Source organism: Oreochromis aureus, linkage group 11 (assembly GCF_013358895.1).
Source record: "Oreochromis aureus strain Israel breed Guangdong linkage group 11, ZZ_aureus, whole genome shotgun sequence".
Taxonomy (NCBI): Eukaryota; Metazoa; Chordata; class Actinopteri; order Cichliformes; family Cichlidae; genus Oreochromis; species Oreochromis aureus.
The window spans coordinates 17,622,896-17,640,105 of record NC_052952.1 but is presented as its reverse complement, the minus strand read 5'-3'; the positions used below and the strand labels follow the sequence as shown (position 1 = coordinate 17,640,105).

Genomic DNA, 17,210 nt, shown 5'->3' with positions numbered 1-17,210 from the left:
TCATTTAAAAAGACAAGCATGCTTGTAATCGTAAGGATGTGATGTGGGCCAGAAGCACATATCCACAAAGTGGATCAGTAAAAGCGGTTCTTGTTATATTCCAAAGGCTGGATGCAAAAGCCGACGGCGTTAGGCTGCAAAAAGGCATAAAGCTAAATGAGGTTGAACCAGGGAAATGATGACATTCAGAAAGCATTATTTCTTCAATCTGCAAAGCATAGCACAGTCGAAGGTCCGTGAATAATGGCAAATGCCGACTGTGGGCCGGTGTGTCCTGTGCAGAGGTTGCAGCTGTTAGAAATGAGTGTTTTTATGAAGCAAACAAGGCATGACTGTGTGTAAGTTTTTTTTAGCCACACACAAAACGAAAAAACTCCACACAAGGAAAAAATACCTGACGCTTTGAGGTCACCCTCGAGTAGAACAAACCAATTATCACTGACACGTGTTTGCGAGAGTCTTTCTTCCAGGATCCGTTTCTCAAACTCCGGTTTCGTCTCAGAAATCGTAATCTTTTTCGTGGCCGCGGCAGGAGCTGGAACTGTGACCTGTGCTGGGAGCTGGTCGCGCTCCGAGACAACGGCTAACACAAACACACAACCAGGTGTTACTCACCTCAGCAAGAAATGTTTCGTATGTATTGGCATACCAAGCTCTTTGGGATTATACCTGATTTCTTAACGGACTTATCCAGAAGAGTAAACCAATCATCTTCCACCTCTCTCACTGCTGGACGTGGCTGCACCACATCCTGCTGCTGCTGCTGTATTCTCTCCACTACTGTAATTCTCTGCTGTGCTGTCTGCTCTGTGAGTGTAAGCTCTTTAGCAGGTCTTACATCAGGATATATATGGATGCGTTCCACCCCAGCCGCTGACAGAGTACAGAAAAAAAAACTAAAATGAGACCTGCAGGAAGTTAAATCTTCCCTCCACCTAAATATCTTAAATGAGCATTTTCCCCTAACATACTGCACCACCATACAAACACAACATAATTAAGGCTGGTGCAGTATTTCTGCATTAGTTTATAATGTGCTCCTAGTACAACATAATGGAAATTGAGCACAGTTGCCATGTTATTCAGTCTGATAGCATCTCATAGCAAAGCCGCACGGCCATACAAGCAGCAGAATACCTGGTGCTTTTGCTGCTACATCCAGCAGCACAAACCAATCATCATCCACATTTCCTGCTTTTGCTTGTTCAATCTTCACCATCTCCACAGGTGGCCTCACACCTTCCACGATCTTCACTCTTGCTTCCGTGGTTGCCACTAGATCAATAATAGGTTTGGCTACAGCAACAAACACAGAAACATAAACGTAAATACATCTGATGCGAACTTTTTGCGCACAGCTTCACACAGCACCCATTTGGCGTAGAAATCTACCTGGTTGTACGACCGCAGGCTTTTCAAACAGGACAAACCAATCCTCTTCTCTCTCAGAGAGGGAGGCAATTTGGCTCGCTCTAATTTCAGACACACTTGTCCTGTCTTGCCCGCCGTCCGCACCAATTACTGTCTTCTTCCATTTTTCGGTCACCTCAACCTCAAAAGTCTTCATTTCTGGAACAATCTCAGCTGGAGTCACTGGTACAGACAGAGTCAAAGGCGTTGAGTGAGACTGCTATGACCACCGTAGTCCTCTTAGAATATTATGTTTCAGTCTGAATTTACTGTAATACCTGTTGGTATCATGACTTCATCACCTGCAGTACCAAACAGAGCAAACCAGTCATCCTCTCTCTCTGGCTGGGAAGGCTGTGGTGTAACCTGGTCAATCTGAAGCAATCTCTGCTCTATACTTTTCACTTCAGTTGAAACATCTGGATAGATTTTAGTCTGCATCGACACAGAAACTGCAAAACAAAATTTAGATTTCAACTCTGGCTACTATCAAGCAAAAGATAAATCTTTTGTTGATCTGATAAAAGCACATTTGCGAGCTGCAGATACCTAGAGGCACATCTGGAATAACTTGCTTGGGAGGCTCTGCTTCCACTTTCTCCACAAAAGCATCCTCAACTACAAGCTCCCGCCTGGGATCAACTGCCTCTGCTTCAGTCAAGGCAGAAACACTCTCTCTGGCGTAAACCTCAACATACTCAGCCATGGAAGCTACCAAAACAGAAACGGAAAACTCACTGTATGACACTTGAGGCAAAAAGTGAATGAAGAAACAGCAGGAGCGCAGGGGAAAATCTGCTCTACCTGGTGCCACAAATGAGGGCTGCGTAATGGGAACATCCAGCAGCACAAACCAGCCATCTTCTCGCTCTTTCCCTCCTACTCCCTCCCTTTCTGGCAGCGTTTGTTTTGCGTCAGCACCTTCAACTAAAATGTCAACTCTTCTTTCTCTCTGCTCAAGAGCTGTTACTTCAATCATTGAGGCACGTTCCTCTGGGGGAGCAGCAATTCGCTCTGAAAAGGTGACTTAATAAAAAAAAGAGGAAAAAGAAAAAGCTCAGGGACTTTGAAAATAAGAGTACCTGCAGTGCTTAGAATAACTGATTCTGCTAAAGCTGTGAGCCACCACAGGGGATTTTTATGAATACCTGGCGGTGCGTGTGACGTTTGTCTTGAAGAAACATCCAGTAACACAAACCAATCATCAGCTTTGTCTGTCACTTGGTATTGTAGTTTTTCTCCTATATATCTTGATCCGTCTTCGATTGCCATTTCTTTCCTCTCTTCCATGTGAGTAACTGGTAAGCAGAGTCAGGAGAAGCGTCTTTTATCGCCAGCATTCTTTCTTTCATGAGCAAGCGAGGACAAAATAAAGCACAAGGAAGCCAAAGTTTCAAAAAACAAATCAAAAACAAGACCAAGCAGTACCTGATGGCCCAAAAAGCTTTTGTCGGGGAATAAAATCCAGCAAAACAAACCAGTCATCAACCCGTTCAACGCTGATCTGTGGTTTTTCTTTCTCAGGGTTGAAATAACCACCCCTGTCCACTTGAACACGTTCCACATCGGCAACTATGTACGAAAGTGAAGACAGAATATTTGAGCACGGCGGAAAACAAGTGGCACCAAAAAGCTGAAAGAGAAGCTGGGCAGTGGTGGTTATACTCTCTTTAAAAAATACATAGGCAGTATGAAATCTAAAGTCGAGTATATCTTACATCTCACTGCAGAAGTCAAATCGAAAGAAAAGAGCAAAACGAAAGCCGGTTTGGTTAATATAATGTTAGTGCTTCGGGACATTATGTATGTCTTTATGGTTTCAGTGATATTAGAATATCAGAGGCATTAGCATACTGTACCTGGTGTTTTGAAACCAGCTTTGTGTGGAGGCTGATCTAAAAGTATGAACCAAGCATCATCAACTCTCGCCTGAGACAGACCTTCTGACCTCTCTGTAACCTCCCTCTGTGGCCTCTCCTCCACCACTTCTGTTTTACGCCACAGTTCCTGTCTTTCTAACATCTCCTCTGATGCAACACCAGACTGTCCCTGCAAGTCTTCCATGTCTTCCTGCTGCTGCCCCCTCTCTTGTACAATAGTCACTATCTTCTCAGTCCTACGCTGAACCTTCTTGTATCCTGCTACAGCAGCAGAGCCGGCGACGTCTGCATCTTGCCACTCATGTTCTATTTCACGCAGTTTCTCTCTAAAGCTATCGTCTGTATCTTCTTCACCCTCCCACTTCACCCGTTTTATTTGTTCTGTCAAGTCATCCACTTCACCCTCACTTGTATCTATTCTCCGCACAGATTTCCTCACCACCATGTCCGTTATACCCCTGGATTGGATGGACTGTTCCTGCTCCAGATTCCTCTCTCCTTCCCTTAACGTTTCTACCACTTCCTTCCCCACTTGTTTTTCACTCTCCTGCTTCACCACAACGTCTTCCTCCTCAGGCAACAAGTCTTTTAAAAACACCTCTTTTATTTGCTCTTCCAATTCGTCCACTTCACCTTCGTCACCCTCTTTTATAACTCTTCTCCTCACAGATTTCCTCACCACCATTTCTGTTACACCTTTGGCTTGGATCAACTGTTCCTGCTCCATGTCTCTCTCTTCTTGTCTTAGCTTTTCTACCTCTTCCTCCCCCAGTTCTTCCTCTACTGCATGCTGAATTCTCACTGCAATTTCATCAATTTCTTGTAGCCTTTCCTCAAGATCCCTCACGTCCCTCAATCTTCCTTCCAAAATTTCCTTCTCTGTAAATGCATCCACCAACATCACTGTTTCCCGCATCCTCCCAATCATCTCCTCAGTGATCATTTGCTGTTCTTTCACACTCATGACCTGCTCCTCCTCCATGGTAGAGACTGGAAAAGTGATACAACAAACCATTTAAGCGCTGCAATTAATTGTTTTTTTTACTATTTTTTACCAATAAAGTGTGAAGGTTTTTGCAGAGAGCCAGACAAAGAAACTCACTTTGAGGTTTTTCAAAATGCTCAGAGGGAGACACACTGAGCAGGCGGTCAAAGCACAGGAACCAGTCATCCTGCTTTATCACCACTGGTTCCAGTTGGTGGTCCATAGAGCTTGTTTTTGCCAAGCTAGTTTCAGCTGACATCAAAAAACAAGGTGCAACATTTTTTGTATTAGGTGATCAAACAAAAACAAACTTCAAACAGCTGAAACGAGAGGGCCACGCGGAGCCACGCGCCTGGTTTCTTGATGAATAGTGCCGTGTGCATATAGTATGGTGGAAACATGAATGAAGTGCGTGTTAAATTTGCGATATTACCCATGCACTATAAAGGTAGATACCTGGCTCTTCAACAAAATCAAAGGGTGAGATAAATGGAATATGAGGCTGATGATCCAGAAAAATAAACCATTCATCTTCCGTTCTCCTCTGCTGGTGATCGTCATCGCTCGCCAGATCCTGCCACGGCTGACTGACTGTCTGGATAATGGTTTGAGGACCAGCAGTCCCAGTCTCCGTGCCAACAGTACGCCCCTCCTCCTCCTCCCAGGACTGAGTGAAATTCTGCTCAAACTCCCTTCCGGCTGTGAAGACATGACGAGGTGATGCCAGTTATGTAATGGTTTTGCTGCAGAGATGACGACCGGCTGTGAATCCTGCACAGCGCTTCAAGCAAGCAAGATTTCAAGCTTTTGTGCCAGACTTCTGTGAGTCCAGTAAAGCGAAGTTAGTATAAAGACGAATGAAAGATGCCTTTTGCACTTTGAAACACAAACAGGCTCCAGATGGAACCCATTACAATGATGGGCACTGGGGCAGTGATGAGGGAGGTCAGTCAGTCAAAAGTTCAAGCATAAAGGCACGCGCTATAAGCAAATGAAAGCGGTTGTGCAACACACGTTAAGTGCAAAGTTATGAAATGAAAAAAAAGAGGAACAAGAGCCTCAAGACTGGAAATACCTGTTCAGAGTTACATTTGTGAGGAAATTTGTTTAATTTCTATCAGATTTCAGTAACCAACAATACTCTGGAGTCACACCGGGGAAAGTACAGCGTATGTGTCCCGTCTCATGTATCAGAATAGGTCACTTTCCAGACAAGCTTACTGTGCTGAAAAGCAACAGTTTTGCAGGTATGGAAGCAAAGATGAATGGAAAAATGATGCAAAAAGACTGTTAGATCCTACAAAGCAATCTGCGAGTAGAAGGCATGCCAAAAGGCATCGCTTCACACACTTCCAAGTACCTGTGAATTCGGAAGAAGGCTGGGGTCTGTCAGATACCATCAGCAGTGACCAATCATCAACCTGAGTCCTGGCTGATGCCGAGACTACCTCCAGAAACTGGAGAGTTTCATCTCCAGGTTCTATGGCAAAACAAGTCAGAGGGCACCTCATTGGACCTGTGGTTTATTGCAGGACACGCACACACATACACACAGACAGAAGTGAAAACCTACACTCACGCATACCTCCATCTAGGTTGCGAGACAGCCTCTTGCTTGCAGATCGTGTGAAGCGAGGTGCCGGGCGGTCGATCATGGAGCTCGCGTGGCGGGTCTGGGCCTGAGTACGACCGCTGTACCGGAACTTAGAGCCCAGGACGAGGAAGCGACGTGAAGAAGGCGGCTCCACTGTTGAAACCCTGAGCAAGAGATATAATAATTACATTTTAATCTACACATTATTTAATCAATTTGACCATTACATGAACACTATGGATTCAAAATTATAAAGCCTGCATTGTCTTCTTTAAAAAAAGGATCAGTGTTATGTAAAAAGATTAGCAACATGTTTGGATTTATCTCATTAAGGAGACAAAAGCTTTAAGGATGTTCAGCTTTTCTTCTGTGGTTAAAACTGCTGTGGTGCCAATACAGGGCTTAAGGTGGAGTGAGGAGTTAGCAAATTAACAAGTGGATAGAGAGGAGCCAAGTGTCACTCAGAATCAAAGTGTTGTCAAAGTGTTACCTGAAGAAGGTATGATGTTCAACACAAACTTTCCACAGCTTCTTTGAGGCTTTGTAGTTGGGCAGCTTGAAACCAATGGTGCTTTCATACTGCTCTTGCTAAAAGCGAAGAAACAAAAGTCAAATTCAATGACTCCATAGTGACATTATTCTGCAATTGTGAAACACAGTTTTCTTTAAATAGTGAAAGAAACTGAAAGACATCTGAAAAGCTGGATGTATCTTATCATTCTTGCAATCATTTGGCTCAGTCGTACAGTTACATTTATGTGTATAAGAAAACCAATAGCAATATAAACTAACAGTACTATTACATTTTTATAACAGCCACTTCTGCTGAGAAATAATAAATAAGTCTAAGGGGGTTAGAGTAAACCCCACACACAATCTATTGGTTATTAAGAGAAATCAGTTCTTTACAATTTTCAAAGCTAAGCTTGCTACTAGTTCAGAGGAAATCTATGGAAACTGGATCTGTGTAGAACAATACAAAAATCAATACAGGTCAAACATACAGACTATGTAAAGTGAGATTTACCTCTGACGGCCTGATTTTGATAAAAAAGCTGCTCCGTTTGTATGAGATCTTGAGCACTTTGGGCCAAGGGAAACGGTTGATCCTCAGCTTGTCTTTGTAAACCATCAGACCACTGGAGCAAACGCCCAGCATTATGTCAACACCGTCCAGATCCTGCATGCAAGAAACACCATGGAACATTTACAACCCTCACCAAACAACGCCAGCCTGCACTTGTAATAATCAGTCACCGGGGGGCAGACTTTCTCACGAAACAGGAATGCTGTTTGAGGTCATGGAGTTTAGGATGTTATTAATCTCTCTTTTTTTTTTCCAAAAGGGGGATGACATCAATTTTGTAATTAAATATGGATGCTACTGCTGCAATACAATGATGCTATTGTAAAAAGAACATTTTAAAATTAAATGGAAATCAATACATGCACACATACTTGTGACATGTTCCCATGAAAAAGACTGCACCACATGTTAAGAAGCAAAGCATTCATCCAAACCAGTAAAATAATTAAAAAAATTAAAATAAACATACCTTTGCTTGGTGCAAGTCAACTCCATACATGGCGAGCTTCTTGGCATTTTCCAGAAACAGCATGTCTGCCTGGGCTGGACTCATTGATCTGGATACACACAAGATAACGTTTAATTCAAAGACGCATTTTACTGTCAGAATCATTTTTGAGGCTCAATCATCTTCAAGCAGCTTTGAAAATGAATTAGGTTCCTTCAATGTATGCACACTGGGCTTAAATGAACACTGTGAAAAGGGCATGTCTAGACAACTCCTTAATGACCTGTATGTGCGGTGCAGATCCATCACTTTTTCCTCCAGCTCTTTGCTCTGTCCAGGGGCCAGGTTCAAATCTTTAACGTAGTCTGTACCATGGAGCTCGGGGTCATACTCTCCGAGTTCTGACTGGGCTGTGTAGGAGCCCAGCAGGGACAGTGTGACAAAGGAACAGGGAAGAACACCACGCATAATGTCCTTCCTCAGCTGGAGACACAGAAAGTACCTGGAAAAGGTTTGAAATGATTAAGGAAGTGAATCTATGAACATTTATTCTGGGTTAAACTAATGCAGTGCAAAAGCTCCCTATCACCCCATGTTGATCCATTCCTTTAACCTGATGCTCACTCACCTGGTTAGGTCTTCAGTAAGCTGAGCTGGATCAGGAGGGTAGAACTTGACGTTGAATGTAAACTCATAGACAGCACCTGCAACCTGTTTCCGTATCTCTTTGGTGGGTTCCAACCATGTCTGAGCAAAATAGAAGAAATGCAAGAAAATTTTTGCTCACTTTTTGTTTTTGCACTGTGATTCATAATATCCAGTTATGCTCGTAGTAATTAACACTACAGAAGGGTAAAACCATCCTACCTTGTTGGTTGGGGTTTCCCAGTGAGCCAGGCCAAAGTAGTCTTTCTCCAGGAGGTTAACATGGTCACACACCTTTGTAAGAAGTTCTTGGCCTTTAGCATGTTTCTAAATAAGAAAGAGAAATGTAGACATGGGATACATGGTGAGAGACACTCTTCAGTTTCCATATTTATCATCACAGAAAAGCAAATGCAACAGTGGTGCATTTTGGGAAGATTCGCTTACATCAAGTTCACACTCAAACTGAGCGTCGTCCAGCAGGGTGACTTTGCACTGCATGGTCTTCTGACGTTTGGAGCCTTTAACCTCTTCAGTCTTCTTTTCTGTCTTTTCTTTTGCAGGCTTCTCTTTCTTTGCCTGCTCTTTTTCCTTTTCCTTTTCTTTGACTGGCTCTTCCTTTTCTGCTGGTTCTTCCACTATTTTCTCCGTGTCCTCCTGTTTCACTTCTCCCACTGCTTCAGGCTCTTTTATCACAGCCTCTTCCTTGTGTTCCTCTTGGGCTGGCTAAAAGAGTCAAAACAAGAGAATTGCCAAAGTATGTCACAAGGATAAAAAAGAAAGTGGGAGACATTATAAAGAGCACCATACTAAGGTAGTACTCAAATAACCCGAGCGGTTGATACAAGCGTTAGTTCAAACCAGCATGGGTCATCTTTGTTTCAGACCAGCCTTTAAGCCCAAGTGAGCACGGTGATGCTCACTGAGCAAGCTGTCCACATAAAAAATTCATTACAAAACCCAATCAGCAGCATGAAGTGCTTTTTTATAACCTTTGTCTGCAGTGATGTTCTTTTTTAGCCCTTGTTTTATAAAATGCAGTTAGATAAGTTAGATGAATCTGTCTGGTTCTACCAACACCTCTGAATGTCTGTAATACCTCTTTTCCATCAAGGTCAGGCTTCCTGGGGTCTTGTTATCACAAGGACATTGCAAACAGCATGAAATCACGGCAGTCGGCTTAAAAATAGAACTGCACATTACTCCAAACAAAACCACTGTCTGTTTTTAGAGATGACTTTGTTTTTGGTAGAAGTATACAAGCAAAATATATTGCTTGTATATTGCGGTAAGATTTGAAGGTCTGTTTAGGTGAGGCTGCCATATCTTTACATTTCCAGTGATCATGCGAATTTAAGCCAACTGCCTACTGGTTCTACGTTCATCTTAATCACAGCGAATCTTAGAACAAGTACTCTAAATGTGAGATTGTTAGGACTCACCTGCGCCTCTGTGCTGCTTATAGAGTGCTGATCAGCAGCCTGTTCAATGTCTGGCTCAGTTTTAAGCTCGGGCTCAGGAGCAGCAATCGGAGCTTTCACCTGCTCCTCACTTGGCCCTTTCACTTCCTTCACTTCCTTCTTTCCTTTGCTCTTTCCCTTATCTTTTTTCTTCTCTTTGTTCTCTTCCTTCTCCTCCTTTTCTTCCGGCTTTGCTTCCTCCCCTTCTTTCTCTTTCTTCTTTGCTTCTTCTTTCACCTTTTCGTCTTCTTTTGTCTTCAACTCCTCTTTTGGTTTTTCCTCTTCTTTCTTTTTGGCTTTTTCCTCTTTTGTTTTCTCCTCTTCCTTCTTCTTAGCTTTTTCCTCCTCTTTCTTCTTTGCTCTCTCGGCTTCTCTGGCTTTTTCTTCTTCTTTCTTCTTTGCTTTTTCCTCTTCCCTCTGTTTTATCCTCTCTTCTTCCTCTGCTTTCCTTTTTGCTTTCTCCTCCTCTCTCTTCTTTAACTTCTCCTCTTTTTCTTTTTTCTTTGCCACCTTCTTGTCAACCTTTTCTTCCTCCTTCTTTCCAGCGTCTGCCGCCTTGCCTTTGACCTCAGCAGTTTCCTTCTTTTCCTCTTCCTTTTTCTCCACTTTCTTTTCCTCCTTTTCTACAGTCTGCTGTGTCGTCCCTTCCTCGTTTTGCTCCTCTTTTTTCATCAACTTTTCCTCCCCCTTTTTTGTCTCCTCCTTTTTTGTCTCTGTCTTTTTTGTCTCCTCCTTTTTTGTCTCCTCCTTTTTCACTTTCTCTTCATCCTTTTCTTCTGCTTTTTTCTTGGCCTCTTTCTTTTTCTTTTTGCTACCTTTCTTCTCTACTTTTTCTTCCACCTTCTTTTTCTCTTCTTTAGGTTCTGCTTTGTCGTCTTTCTTTTTCACTTCTTTCACCTCTGGTTTTTCCTCCTCTGCTTTGGCCTCCTCGTCTTGATTTTTCCCTTCTTCCACCGTCTCCTCTTCTTTCTTATCTACTTTTTCCTCTTTGTCTGCCTTTTCGTCTTTGGCTTTTTCCGCCTCAAACACCTCTTCCTCTGAGCACTGCGATCGGCGTTTGAGGAATGAAGAGAAGAGACGAGAAAGGCCTTTGCCAGCAGAGGTCCTGGTACGAGGCTTTAGCTGCTCCTCCTCAGGGGAGGTCGCTGCTTCGGCAGGCCCAGGCTCAGTGACCTGTTCCTGGGCCTTTTTGCTCGACTGCTCCCCCTCTGGGTCAGATGTCGCCGCCTCTGTCTTCTGCTTGTTCTCTGGCTCGGGTTCGGGCTCAGCGCCACTGGTCTTCTGCTTGCCCTCAGTGTCTGCCTCAGTCACAGCAGTTGCCTCTGTTGTCATGGTAGCCACTGCGAAGGTGAAACAGAAGGGAGTCAGAGACGAAGAAAGGTCACAGCATTGGTGGTCTCCAACAAACCAGGTTAACTTAACACTTCATTTATACATACGCAGTTTTGGAAAGTTTTTTTTTTAAACCAACTTCAGGACATTTTTAAAACATTTTTTGACACTTTACAGGTAAAACTAATGACTTTTTAATCAAGACAGCAACTATCACATCAGCTACAAAAAACTTACCAAAATCTGTGGATTATTTCCTGTTTTAAGCTCTATCTAATCTGTCTTTCAGTCACCTCCCTCGGCTCAGATTGCCAGCGGAACAGATAATGTTTTATTTTATGACACAAACAGGATTATTTCTACCGGTTCCTGCTTATTTTCTCTTAAATATTCTTCATTTTGGCTTACACTCTTAATTAACAATAAGCAATTTTTCACTGTAATTTTCATTGTTGCTTCAGTGTATCGTTAGCTGCCTACTCCTTAAGAGTGCCGTATTAATATTCCAGGAAACATGGAGCCAACTGCCACCTACAGACTGCGCTGTGACTCAAACACACGCACATATTTACACATGCACAAACATCATTTCATCGCACAATGGCCCTCCTTGTTGCAGAGTGTTTCTCTGTCTGCACGGAGTTCTCACAACAGGCTCATTAAAGCTCACTGACACAAAGGAGGCATTCTGCTCCGGATTTGCCTATTAGCACTGTCTACATTGGGCATGCCTGGCTCTTCAAATCACACACGCCCCTCATGCTTAGGTCATCTAAGGCACTAGAACGATATGACAATAAAGAGATAAATAAACCAATAAACTGCTTATAAAGAGTTTTTTTAAAGTCATTCTTAATGTCTAAAATTGCAGGTTAATAAATTAGCTCTACTCTTATTTCAGTCACATTTTGCTCTGCACAGTATTGTTATTGTATATGTCTGCTAGTAATGAGTAAATAAGCCACCTGATTACTCACACAATTTCAACTAATTTAACAAATCGAGATTTTAAAAAATATTTCTTCGTGGTTTGACGTCCATCTCATTTTACCTCTTGCACTTTTCAACCTCACTCGGTTGAGGTGAGGCTGACTTCTGTCAGTATGTAACAGAGCGAGCATACCTGCCCATGTTATTACAATCAAAATGATGTGACTCGCAGTCCCAGTACGTGGGCCCTTTAATGAACACAACTTTGATCCTCGGCTGTGGCAGTGTGAGGACAGATCTGGTATATTTAGAAACTTCTAACCAGCTGATTAAATCACACAGGGACTAAAATAAACTGCAGGTATTATGCAATGGCACAACACCTCGCTTAAGCAAGTTACAGCCACTCGCATCGCAGCTCAGCTCCTAATTTCGACTGTGCCGACGTGCACGCTCCCCCAATCTAGGTCTCGTCTGACTGGTGACGAATGTGGCTGTGTTTTTGTCTCGTCCATATGTAGTTCAAGTCCCACCGTGGGCTGGGGGAGGGGTGGGGGATGGGAAAATGCTAGACGGGCAGACGGGCCAATCTTCCAGATGCACGGGGCCGCCCCCGTTGGGTGCAGCCTGGACCTCTATACCGTGCACTTCCCACTGGCACTACAGGACAGCGGGAGAGGAGGAGGGGGGTACACACGAGACCAAATCCTCTTTAGCCCTCCCATTGTTTGTGTCCAGTGACCAATAACTGGGCTGAACACTATAACTAATCCTGCCTACCCTTCCCCCCATAAGACCCCCCACCCCACCCCACCCGTAGGCCTATTCCCTAGGTCACCACACACACATATGCACATACACACACAGAGAGCGGTATGCATCAATGCTCACAGTCTCCTTTGGGTCTTTTAGTGCTCTGTCATCTCAATTCTGATTGTCAGAAAGCAGACATGCTCCTAATGGACCAGCTGAGCTTGTGTCTGCTGCCTCCTCCATTTTGTGTTGCCTATCTAACATCTCTGCTGTCACCCAGCTGAGCAGGCCCGACCCGCATCCTGACCAATTGAGACGGCGACCGTCACGCCACAGGATCTCAACTCACAGTTAATTTCTAGTAACGTGACTAATATCACCTCCTCTTACACATGGATGAAATGTTGCTGCGCCGAGGGGGATAAAACTGCCCTCAATACCATATAATTAGTGTCTCTAATGAGCTAAATTATAGATGAAGTAGGCCACCCTCCAGCATAAGTGAGCTGCTGGATCAGGTGCGAACACAGAACTGGAGTCAAAAGAGGATGTGATTTAGAGTTTGTTATGCTTTTAATTCATCTGAAGGTTATTTAAAAATCTGAAATTAGATGATATGATTGAGTGAACCTGACTTACAAGAAAAATGACATATGCTTAGTTATTAGTTATTAGAATAACTGCTTGAACCGATGCTAACCCAGCCACATGATAAAAACTCTATTTATCATTCTCACACTTCGAAAATATATTTGTCTCGCTACTAAAACCGTCACACTGTTTACCAGTGACGCTGCAGCAGCACCGCTGTGTGCATGTGTAATAAAATAAAAGCAGAGGGCTGAATGAAGACGAGCTTGCAGAGACGCAGGAGGAGGAGGAGGTAAAGTATATAAATAGCAACGTGTGCGCAAGAAGCAGGGACTCATTAGTTGGCCTTTACAGACGACCTCATATCTATTCCTGTTCACAACACATGTGTATACATGTGTGCACCATCGCAACTGTACACTCAATTCCACTTAGAGCCCAGTTTTTCAAAATGGATTTAATCTGAATGAGTGCACTGCTCCTTCGTTATCAGCACTGACCGCTGACTTAAAATAAGCGCGGCTCCCAAAATAACTGCAACGACGTATAAATACTAGAAGACAACGAAAGCATGTTTCCTGGGCACTGACAGTAGGCTTAAGGAATTAGAAGGAGTTTAGAGTTAATCAGCCCCCAAGTGACCAAGTGAGATTATCTCCATCTACCTGCCCACAGGATCTCTCTCTCTCACTGTCGCCCTCCACCCTGATTCGCCAGCTCTGTGCTCCTCATCCTACATGCATCTGTATGTGTGTGTGTGTGTGTGTGTGTGTGTGTGTGTGTGTGTGTGTGTGCGCGAGGAAAAAGAAAAGCTGGCAGAAGCACAGTGGTGATCCGCTGTGCTGATTCATGGTTTTATGTGGAGCCCCGCCTACCTGGCTGAAAATCAACAGAAATGAACTGAAGACCAAGATATCAGCCCCCCCGGCCACATGGTGGCTCCCATTAACCTCTCCTTGCAAACAGAGGCACACATGACAACATACACGCCAACACGTGCCTCGCTAACCTATTCGTGTGCGGTTAACATAGAAGCCTGCCTAGCAACAATGTGAATACAAGCGCACGGGCAGGGATTTATATCCATATTTAGTCTTCACAGTGTTCATAAACACTTTTCTTAAGTGATCACAGGATGTAAAATTCTACTGTGTACTTCGAAGATTATGGACAGGCAGCATAGACTGACTACAACAAATGAAATGTAGCAATCACGGATTCTGGACCCAATCTCTTGTGTGAACCGGAGGACGGTCGAACAAACGGTGTTGGTTTACAATGGTTATTTCAGTCTGGCTATCAGTGTAAACCTATCCCAAACTCAGTGCCACACCAATCAATACACACAGATGGTGTCTGTGAGTGTGATGCTGTAACATGAACCGACATGGGAAAACAATGAAGTACCGTGATTGATTTAGTGCGGTTGCCCTGAAAGCAATTTCGAACCCATTTCCAACATTACCTCAGCCGATTAAAGTAATAATATTTCTGTACATTTTGAACGAAAGCTTCTTTCCATGTTGCAGAGACACAGAAATACAGACACGTTATAAGATTCAGAATCAGCTTTGTGCTATTACTCAGTTTTCTGTCATTAAGTGAAAAATATGTCTAATTTGATCCTAGAATTATTTGTGAAAAGGTTATGTTACATTTACTTTTTCCTTGATGTTTAATAATCATAATCACTGCACTAACTGATGAAGGAAAGAGCAAATGGCTATAAGGGATGCGGAGTCTGTTCCCTGTTTGGTAATGCGCATACAACACAGTAGTAGTCTAACTGCTCGAATGCATCATAACTCCCAAAAGAGGATTAACATCAGCAAGCTCTTCTGGGACCTGGATGACCTCACTCTCACACAGAAAGACCAAAAACATCCTTGGGTATCACTTCAGCAGCTCTGTGTCCACAAGACTGCTGATTCAGCAGTGCAGGAGACCCCGAGCACCTCGGTCTTATCTGTTATTTTTAACCTCCGTGTTTACCTCCGCTGCTCATGCGAGCACTTGCCAGTTCTGCTGCATTAGTTCAGCCCCCTACACTCTCCCTCATCCGCCCTACGTCACATCTGCAGCGCTTCATAAAAGATTATCTGACTATATATATTCAGCAGTATTATCAATGGAGATGAGGCTTATTGGATGAGTTGCTCCGAAGTACGCAGGCAGGAACAAGACAGACACAGGAACACGAAGCCCTGTGGTAAAGATGGATATTTTTTAACCCCTAATACACTCCTCACGGGGTAAAAGCAAGCAGAAAATATGAAATCCAAAGCAGAGCAGCACCAATTAAAAATAAACAAACAAACAACAACTGAACATCTGAACAGAGAAGACAGACACAAGAGCATCATCAGCAATAACACACATTTCACATATGAGTTAAGAGACCTAAATAGGGCAGCCATTCTCGGGCATCACAATCAATACTTTTAAAGCTCTTTATGTACCTGTCAGACAACAAAAAATAAATAAAATAAAATAAATTAATAAAAACACAGTTTTATAGAAAACATGCTTTTTCTTTTGTTATAATCCATGAGCATTTATCACATTTTTTCAATCATAATATATCAGGATTACTATAATAAAAAAAAGAGGGAAAATTGCAAAGTGAGTTTTCCTGAAATGTCCAAATGCGCCCTCTTTTAGCAGAGCGATCACCTGCATGTCCATTTTTATTTTTTTATTTATTTTACACTAAACAACAACACACCCTGCCTCCACACTACTGTTCGTTTCTAAAGATGTTTTATTTGTTTGTTTGTTTTAAACTAAACAATCCTCAAGCGGAATAAATTCATTAATTACGCGTTAATAATAATAATAAATGATCAATTACGTTTAAAATGATCTAAAATGTAACTTTTTTCCCCTCCTTCCCTGAGACAGTTACGGGCTGTGTCGGACCTACATGCCGGGGTATTTAAACAATCTGTGCACGAAAATGGCGCCGAATGTGCAACAAAACAAACACACACCAACTCATCTCCACAGCCCCGGCGCATGCGAGCCTGAAATGCGGCTTACCTACTCCGGGATCAGCATCAAGGAGGAGACTGGATGGCGCAAAGACGGACAGAAAAAAAATGCGATATTCCGCGCGTTCACACTAGAAACAATGCTGCTGAGCGACACATGCTTTGTTGTGCTTGAAGGTGTCCGATGCTCGTAAAGGGGTGGAGTCTCACGCCGAGGCTTGGACTTCAGCTGAGCGAATGAGCACCAACCAGCGTGGCTTACAAACCCATGCCAAGGCGGAGGAGATGCACACAACTTTCCTATAAGGCTGATGAGGATAACACAGGCCAGCTCCAGAGAAATTCTGATTTAATATAAAAATGGTGCATAAACATGACGCCTAAAACATTTAAGATGCTTTGAGAAATTGCTCATGAATAAGATTTAGTAAGGCTATGTGGGTTTGCCAAGCAAAAACCCATATTTTGATTCACTTTACTGTATTGACCCCAAGTGCATGCGTGGTGTGGATCAGTTAAAGAGAGCAATCATTAGTACAGTGCAAGGAGGAGGCAGGCACCAAGACAACACAGGTAAGGGTCTCAAGACTGCAGACGTGAAAGAGGAACGGTTCAAAACTCTGCCCAGCTGAAAACTACAATCCCAGACACACCCACCCGTCGATCTACATCTCAAAATTCAAAAACAAGCTCACACACATATGGGTCTTGTTTTTTGGGCACGCACATACACACAAGCTGTCTTTATGGACCCCATGACGGTTCCCCCACCCATCTGCTTGACCCCATTAGCGACATACGGCTCATAGGCAGAAGGGGGCTCATTATTCTCAGAACCACACGGGGGTGAGGCGCTATCACCTCTGTCCTACACAGGCAAGTTCATGTGGCGGGCGTTATCAGTGTCATGTCATGTCTTGCACTATTATATGCTGTATGTCGAAGAAGATAAAATATCTTACCGGTAAAAAAAGGATATCCTGTGATTCCAACTAAAATAATACCGGGTTGCCGTAAAGTCTGAAGCTCTTACCGTTGGGGCGAATGATGAAAGTGAAGAAAGTATCTCTCCGGGCCAGTAACAGTCTGTGTGCGTCTGTGTGCT

At 43.3% G+C, this 17,210-nt stretch overlaps 2 protein-coding genes across 9 annotated transcripts in view; both read right to left on the bottom strand.

Annotated features, from left to right (window-relative positions):
- The window catches only part of LOC116319802, a 20,656-nt gene extending 10,926 nt beyond the window's left edge, over window positions 1-9,730 (bottom strand). For 6 of the 8 annotated variants that reach the window (XM_031739232.2, XM_031739233.2, XM_039619306.1 and 3 more), the window contains exons 1-21: window positions 8,497-8,688; window positions 8,272-8,376; window positions 8,033-8,151; window positions 7,688-7,906; window positions 7,426-7,513; window positions 6,897-7,049; window positions 6,360-6,457; window positions 5,861-6,033; window positions 5,636-5,755; window positions 4,732-4,974; window positions 4,393-4,527; window positions 3,270-4,280; window positions 2,839-2,982; window positions 2,559-2,708; window positions 2,215-2,436; window positions 1,960-2,121; window positions 1,689-1,862; window positions 1,393-1,593; window positions 1,138-1,296; window positions 670-873; window positions 395-583 (exon numbers count right to left, since the gene is read on the bottom strand). In XM_031739232.2, coding sequence (XP_031595092.1) covers window positions 395-583; window positions 670-873; window positions 1,138-1,296; window positions 1,393-1,593; window positions 1,689-1,862; window positions 1,960-2,121; window positions 2,215-2,436; window positions 2,559-2,708; window positions 2,839-2,982; window positions 3,270-4,280; window positions 4,393-4,527; window positions 4,732-4,974; window positions 5,636-5,755; window positions 5,861-6,033; window positions 6,360-6,457; window positions 6,897-7,049; window positions 7,426-7,513; window positions 7,688-7,906; window positions 8,033-8,151; window positions 8,272-8,376; window positions 8,497-8,550 — 4,123 coding nt within the window. In that variant the 5' untranslated portion in view covers window positions 8,551-8,688. Of the gene's footprint in view, window positions 1-394; window positions 584-669; window positions 874-1,137; window positions 1,297-1,392; window positions 1,594-1,688; window positions 1,863-1,959; window positions 2,122-2,214; window positions 2,437-2,558; window positions 2,709-2,838; window positions 2,983-3,269; window positions 4,281-4,392; window positions 4,528-4,731; window positions 4,975-5,635; window positions 5,756-5,860; window positions 6,034-6,359; window positions 6,458-6,896; window positions 7,050-7,425; window positions 7,514-7,687; window positions 7,907-8,032; window positions 8,152-8,271; window positions 8,377-8,496; window positions 8,776-9,491 lie in introns of those variants that run through there. The other 2 variants (XM_031739231.2, XM_031739236.2) reach the window with 2 other exon arrangements.
- Window positions 8,742-17,210, bottom strand: LOC116319808 (vicilin-like seed storage protein At2g18540). The gene is made up of 3 exons (XM_039619523.1): window positions 17,139-17,210; window positions 10,186-10,849; window positions 8,742-8,775 (listed from the first exon to the last, which is right to left on the bottom strand). Exons 2-3 carry the CDS (start codon window positions 10,839-10,841, stop codon window positions 8,742-8,744), a joined length of 690 nt encoding a protein of 229 aa, XP_039475457.1. The 5' UTR covers window positions 10,842-10,849; window positions 17,139-17,210.

What these genes read in the sequence shown, in the direction of transcription:
- LOC116319808 (XM_039619523.1), bottom strand. Translation starts at nt 10,841, where the DNA reads ATGACAACAGAGGCAACTGCTGTGACTGAGGCAGACACTGAGGGCAAG. An exon ending in ACAAAAAAGGGGGAGGAAAA is followed by an intron (nt 8,776 to 10,185) that starts GTTGATGAAAAA and finishes TGACTCTTTTAG; the next exon opens with CCAGCCCAAGAGGAACACAA.